This window comes from Clupea harengus, chromosome 25 (genome assembly GCF_900700415.2).
Source record: "Clupea harengus chromosome 25, Ch_v2.0.2, whole genome shotgun sequence".
NCBI lineage: Eukaryota > Metazoa > Chordata > Actinopteri > Clupeiformes > Clupeidae > Clupea > Clupea harengus.
Genome location: NC_045176.1, coordinates 2,970,044 through 2,977,476, shown reverse-complemented (window position 1 = coordinate 2,977,476; position 7,433 = coordinate 2,970,044). Strand labels below are relative to the sequence as shown.

Genomic DNA, 7,433 nt, shown 5'->3' with positions numbered 1-7,433 from the left:
TCCTCTCTCCTCTCTCCTCTCTCCTCTCTCCTCTCCTCTCTCCTCTCTCCTCTCTCCCCTCCCACTGTAGTCTCTCCGCTGCTACATTGCCTACACTTCGTCACAATTGCATCCAGAGCTCTACCACACATTGCCTACACTGCGTCATACATACATTTGGATTGCCTGTCAAACTATCCATTTCTCTGCAAATACAATCACAATCATCAATAGGAACCCTATGAGTACCTTACGGCCCTCCTTTCCTCTCCTCTCCTCTCCTCTCCTCTCCTCCCTTCAGCTTCCCTCTCCTCTCCTCTCCTCATTTCTCCTCTCCTCTCCTCCCTTCTCCTCTCCTCCCTTCAGCCTCCCTCTCTTTCTATCTCTCTACCCAGCCTGATGGGCCCCTCCTGATGAGCTGGGTTCTGCTCAAGGTTTCTTCCTGTTAAAGGGGAGATTTTCCTTACCACTGTCGCCTTAGTCCTTGCTCTAAGGGGTTCAGGCTCTGTGTTATGTAAAGCGCCTTGACACCATTTCAATAAAATAAAATAAAATAAAATAAAATAAAATAAAATGAAATTGAAAGAAAAGAAAGTCTCCCAACCATGTTCAGGGTCCTTCTCTAAGAGAAAAGATGTTTAACCAGCATGTTCTGTTCCAACCATCATTGTGAGTGGTTTATTTGTTTGTTTCTTTGTCTGGTGTCTGTGTTCTTATTCTTTCCCAGCTAAAATCAGATCTCTGGGCAGGAAAAGTGTTGATGGACATAGTGGAAAATATGTCATAATTTATACTGTTACCCTGTCCAATCACATTCACTTTTACCAAAGACAGTCTGTCCAATCATGTGCCAATGTCCACTTTCACCACTAGTGGCCTGTCCAATCACTTGCCAACGTCCACTTTCACCACTAGTGGCCTGTCCAATCACATGCCAATGTCCACTTTCATCACTAGTGGCCTGTCCAATCACGTGCCGACGTCCACTTTCACCACTAGTGGCCTGTCCAATCACATACTTCCGTCCATTTTGCCCAGCGCCAGTCCATCCAATCACATGCCATTGTCCACCTTCACCACGGCCAGCGTGGGCGTGTCCTGATGCGGCGCCACGGCCCCTTTCCTCGTGAGTTTGGGCGGAGCCTCGTCCGCTCCCTTGCCCCTGCGCAGCACCAGATTGGCCAGGCTGCGCACGGAGGGCGTGGCCCGCAGCAGCAGCTCCTTGAGGCCGGCCCGGTACTCCTGGCGCACCAGGCAGTAGAGCACGGGGTTGAGGCAGCTGTTGGCGTGCGCCAGGCACACGGTCAGCGGGAAGGCGTAGGCCTGGGCGTTGTAGAAGGCCTTGCTGAAGGGCACCAGGTCGAACTTGATGAGCACGCCCCACAGCGTCAGCGCCTGATTGGGCAGCCAGCACAGGAAGAAGGAGAGCACCACCACCATGACGGAGCGGGTCACGCGGGAGCGGCGGCGCCGGCGCTGGACGCTGACCCCCGAGGCCTCGCCGCCGCCCCCCGGTGGCTGGCCGGCCACGCGGCGCCGAAGCAGGACGCGGAGCAGCAGCAGGTAGCAGCATGTGATGACGATCAGCGGGAACACGAAGCCCAGCAGGACCTTCTGGGTCTGGTAGAGGCCCAGCAACAGCTGAGGGTCCCAGCGACCCGACTCAGGGAACCGCACCAGACACAGCTCATCATCAGACACCTGAGGAGGAGGAGAGAGGAGGTGGAAGAGAGAGGGGGAGCGGAGGAGGAGGGGGAGGAGAGGGGAGGGGAGAGAGGGGGGGAGAAGAGGAGGAGGAGAGAAGGGGAGAGAGGGGAGAAGAGAGGAGAGGAGGAGGAAGACAGAGGGGGAAGAGATGAGGAGGAGAGAGGACAAGCAGGAAATTGAAAGGAGATGGAGATTGGAAGAGGAAAAGAAGGAGAGAGGAGGAGGAGAGAGGGGGAGAGAGGACAAGCAGAAAATTGAAAGGAGAGGCAGGGAGAGGATTGAAAAGAGGGGATGGAGATTGGAAGAGGAGAAAAAGGGGAGAGAAGGAGGAGTGGAGAACAGAGGATGGAAGAGGAGAAAAAATGAAAAAAGACGAGGAAAACAAGAGAGCGGTAGATAAAGAGGGAAAACACAGGGAAAGGAAGAAGGGAAAGATGATGATAGACAGAGAAGGAGAGGGGGGGAGGAAGAGGGATAGATAGATAGAGGAGGAGAGAAGAGAGGACAAAAGGAGTGGAGCAGAGAAGAAGAAGCATTGTTGAAGTTATGCACAGACAGCCGGTCTCTCAGTGATTCCCCCCATGCAATCCTCTGATGTCATCACAGGCCCATCGATCTCCCCTCCCCCTGCTGGCTGCGTTATCAAGCGTTTCCTCACGGGGCACCAGGCATGGGCTCGTAACCTTGACAATGTTACCTGTGTCATAACCATGCCTGTGTGTGTGTGTGTGTGTGTGTGTGTGTGTGTGTGTGTGTGTGTGTGTGTGTGTGTGTGTGTGAGAGATAGTGTGTCTGTATAAGTGAGTGTGTGTGTGTGAGAGAGAGAGAGAGAGTGTCTGTGTTTGTGTGTGTGAGATAGTGTGTCTGTATATGTGAGTGTGTGTGTGTGTGTGTGAGAGAGAGATAGTGTCTGTATAAGTGAGTGTGTGTGTGTGTGTCTGTATAAGTGTGTGTGTGTGTGTGTGTGTGTGTGTGTGTGAGAGATAGTGTGTCTGTATAAGTGAGTGTGTGTGTGTGTGTGTGAGAGAGAGAGAGTGTCTGTGTTTGTGTGTGTGAGATAGTGTGTCTGTATATGTGAGTGTGTGTGTGTGTGAGAGAGAGATAGTGTCTGTATAAGTGAGTGTGTGTGTGTGTGAGAGAGAGAGAGAGTGTCTGTGTTTGTGTGTGTGAGATAGTGTGTCTGTATATGTGAGTGTGTGTGTGTGTGTGTGAGAGAGAGATAGTGTCTGTATAAGTGAGTGTGTGTGTGTGTGTGTGTGTGTGTGTGTGTGTGTGTCTGTCTGTATAAGTGAGTGTGTGTGTGTGTGTGTGTGTGTGTGTGTGTGTGTGTGTGTGTGTGTGTGCGTCACCTGTGCGGTGGTGGAGTAGACGGCATGCGGTAGAGTGGTGTGTGTGTGTGTGTGTGTGTGTCTCACCTGTGCGGTGGTGGAGTAGACGCCATGTGGTAGAATGGTGTGTGTGTGTGTGCGTGTGTGTGTGTGTGTCTCACCTGTGCGGTGGTGGAGTAGACGGCGTGCGGCAGAGTGGCGATCAGAGACACCACCCAGATGCCGGCGCTGGCCCACCTGACCTCGGTGACGGCCGCCCTGGGGGAGTTCATCTTGAGGGCGGAGGCCAGCGAGCAGTAGCGCGCCACGCTCATGGCGGTCAGGAAGAGCACGCTGGCGTACATGTTCAGCGTGGTCACGGAGCTCACGATCTTGCACATGACCCAGCCGAAGGGCCAGCGGAAGTCCAGCGCCGTGTCCACCGCCCAGAAGGGCAGCATCAGCACGAACTGGAGGTCAGTGACGGCCAGGCCCATGACGAAGCAGTTGATGGACGAGTGCTTGAGGCGGTGGCGCGAGCGCAGCAGGTAGAGCGCCAGCAGGTTGCCCACCTGGGGAGAGATGGAGAGAGAGAGAGAGAGAGAGAGAGAGAGAGAGAGAGAGAGAGAGAGAGAGAGACATTCAGCCAGAGAGATCTCCGCTCTGTCCCTTCACTGGGTCCATGTGGAGGAGAGAGGGGGCGGGGGGAGAGAGGGAGAGAGAGAGAGAGGGGGAGAGATTGAGAAAGGGGGGGAGAGAGCAAAAGAGAGAGAGAGAGAGAGAGGGGGAGAGATTGAGAAAGGGGGGGAGAGAGCAAAAGAGAGAGAGAGAGAGAGAGAGAGATAGAGAGGGGGAGAGAGAGAGAGGGGAGAGAGAGACAGAGGGAGAGAGAGAGAGAGAGAGAGAGAGACATCATTACCCACCAGGCCCAGGGCGCACACCACCAGGTAGACCACGGCCACCACCACCCGCACCGCCAGGCTGGAGCTGTCGCCGTGCAGCTCCGGGGACCCCTCCTGGGAGAGCAGCTGGAGCCAGCAGCGCAGCGACAGGTTGCCCAGCTCCAAGCCCTCCTCCAGGGCCACGCCGCACACTCCGGCCCCAGGCCCCACCCCAGAGACCAGGCCCCACCCGGCCACTGAGCTGTTGTTCCCCTGCATGGTGCTCCTTAGACCACCATCATCCCTCAATCTGCAGGACAACATGGACACAGGACAACATGGACACAGAACAACATGGACACAGCCAGGACGACATGGACACAACCAGGACAACATGGACACAACCAGGACAACATGGACACAGGACAACATGGACACAGCCAGGACAACATGGACACAGGACAACATGGACACAGGACAACATGGACACAGGACAACATGGACACAACCAGGACAACATGGACACAACCAGGACAACATGGAAAACATGGACACAGGACAACATGGACACAGGACAACATGGACACAGGACAACATGGACACAGGACAAAATGGACACAGGACAAAATGGACACAGCCAGGACAACATGAACACAGCCAGGACAACATGGACACAGCCAGGGTTAGTGAGCACGAGTTATGGGGAGGTGTGAGGCTTCCTAAGGGTTCCCTTAAAAAAAAGCAAGAACTCATCCTAACTACACACAGCCTCTTTCATGACAGGGAACCCGCTCTTGATGGAAAAAAAAGACGTTGCTCCACGCTGCATAAAAAGACTTTCCTTTAGATTGGAAACTCCAACGCAGAATCTACAGGTTCTACAGAAGACCTTCCATTAGAAGATTCTACATTGAAAAGCTACATTTAACTACATTTAGTCATTTAGCAGACACATTTATCCAAAGCGACGTACAAAGGAGAGAACAATCAAGCTACGAGCAATAGAGACCTAGTGACAACAACAATAATAATAATAAATACTACTTTACATAAGAAATAAAAAAAGTGCAGGCATGTTATCTACTCTAAGTGCGAGTTAAGTACTAGTTAGAGGAGATAGAACTATCTATTAATATCTATTAATATCAGAGGGTGATTCTGGAATGGATTGTGGTTAAATCTCTCCTCCAGTCAGCTCCTCTCTGAGAGCATATGTGGAGGAGCCTGCCGCGGTGCTCGACTACCTGCGTGAGGATGGTCATACTGTGAGAAAAGCCACCGCCACCACTGACCACTGACCATTGGCTTTGTGGACGAGGACCTCACTTAAGTTAGTCTCATCCCATTAACGCACATTAATGAGTGTTGATGATGCGTGGTATTAAGGCACTCTCAAATGTCAGCAACAAAGGATCAGCTCTTCACAACAAGGGTGAGCGTGAGTAAGAATAAATTGTGTGTGTGAGTGTGTGTTTTTGTGTGTGCGTGTGTTTTGTGTGTTTGTGTGTGTGTGGGTGTGTGTGTGTGTGTGTGTGTGTGTGTGTGTGTGTGTGTGTGTGTGTGTGTTTGTGTGTGTATGTGTGTGTGTGTGTGCGTGCGTGTGTGTGTGTGTGTGTGTTTGTGTGAATGTGTGTGTGTGTGTGAGAGAGAGAGAAAGATGGAGAAGGAGAGAGCTGTTTGTGTCAGTGGAGAGGCAAAAATGAATGTGTATCAGAGGTGAAGCTGTAATACCTGAAAATACAGAGTGCATAAGCCTTGTTCTTAAACATTAATAATCTAATATCTAATGGTTAAATACTATGCGTTTTCTTTCCCCAGTTAACCAGTTTTAGTCTCCTTCCCTTTAGTGTCCGGAATTTTAGCCTAAATGTGTGAACATTTATGTTGAGAACATGATGACATACTGACACGTTACTGAAGTATTGATGGACATCAGTTAAATTATCTTACCTTATTTAAAAAGCTAGCTGGTCCAAAGAAATTGGTGTTCAACGATCTTTGCGTCACGTTGTATGAAACCTATATTCCCGCCTGGCACCTGAATGAGCTCGCGGGCGCTGACGGCACTTTTTATAGGCAGCTCCCATTGCAAGCGCGCGCAAGCCTCTCCAAGGAGACGCCGCCGCCGGCGTCTATCGCTCATTCAAAGGGTGAGAGTCACCAGTTCGCCCCCTCCCCTTCAACAATGTATTCCATGCGATGAATTTTAAGAATGGAGGAAGAAACGTGATTAAAGTGGAGAAAGGCAGCACTTCTCACAGAATGACTCACTCAACTGAACCACGCTGACGTGGCCGGTCAGAACAGAAATGTAAATCATTGTTCTATATGTTAATTTGGAGTACTCCTTAAGTTTTTTCAGACTTGCGCACCCACGTTTTTTGCAACGAGGTCTCATTTTTTTCAATACTGTTCACACAATTCACAAAACTGCTCTTGCAAGATTTTACTCACGAACTACACTCTCAAATCTTTAAATCTAAAGCACTCCTGACTTCGTTAGACTAAAGCCTTTTTACGTTTACAATGTTGCAGTGCACTTCAATCTGACAAATAAACTGAATATATAAACACACAAAATGCAGGACACTCTTTTTTTCAGGTTTCCAAAACGTTAATTACAGCAAAGTGAGTCAACACATAAATGCAGTGCTATTCACATGTAAGATGCTAAAGGGGGCACAGTAATGAAGACAGTAGCATGCATTACCAAAGCACTAAGGGTTCAGCTACAGTAGGAATCATATTTTGTAAAATGTAAGAGTGTAAACATTGGGCTCTTCGTACATTTAACATAAACAGAGAGCGTTTACCGTACCCAGCCTCCGATTTGAGTCTTGTCAGAGCACCTCATTAACACCACAACTAATGAACTCGTTTGGAACTGGTCTATATGTTCTTAGATAGACACTAGAAATAAAGCGTGTATGTAACGCTTTGCCAGAAGCGTTTTATAAATTTGAAAACTGAATGAAAGGATGAGCATTTGCTTAGTAAGGGGTTGTGCTCTTTGAGTTACAGGTTTCAGAATTGTTGTGAAGTGAAAACTTTGTGTGTCAGCAGTTTAAAAAAAAAAAAACTGTAATGTTTGATATGATTTTCAATTCAATTTTATTTATAAAGCGTCAGTAACAATGATAACGGTCTTAGGTGCTTTACAGAGCCTAGAGACTGACCCCCCCAACTCCGTTTTAACAGGAAGAAACCTTGAGCAGAACCCCGCTCATCAGGGGGGACTCATGGTGTGTTATTATTTTACATCACATCATTATTACATTATTGTTCACTTATATATCTACACGCGATGAAATAGTAATAGTTTCTGTTTGGAAAACAAAGCAAAGCAAACAAGGAAAGCCAAGCCTGTGGATTAGTTGATCGATATCATATATATATTATATTATTCAATACAGTATAATATACCTATTATATCATTCAAGTGGAGGATTCTTTTATACCTGCGTCCATACTCGCAAAGTGTGTTTGTGTTCAGGAATTCCGCAAAAGAAGGAAATATTCACAGCAAGTGACCTTGTTAGCTTAGATCAAGGCATATGGT

At 49.0% G+C, this 7,433-nt stretch overlaps 1 protein-coding gene across 1 annotated transcript; it reads right to left on the bottom strand.

Annotated features, from left to right (window-relative positions):
- Positions 1–300: 300 nt before the first annotated feature.
- On the bottom strand, positions 301–6,168 carry LOC105909239 (relaxin-3 receptor 1-like). Its single transcript, XM_031563116.2, has 4 exons — positions 5,825–6,168; positions 3,917–4,184; positions 3,176–3,565; positions 301–1,680 (listed from the first exon to the last, which is right to left on the bottom strand). The coding sequence occupies exons 2-4, from the start codon at positions 4,151–4,153 to the stop codon at positions 1,033–1,035; spliced, it is 1,275 nt and encodes a 424-aa protein (XP_031418976.1). The 5' UTR covers positions 4,154–4,184; positions 5,825–6,168; the 3' UTR covers positions 301–1,032.
- Between the last annotated feature and the right edge of the window lie 1,265 nt (positions 6,169–7,433).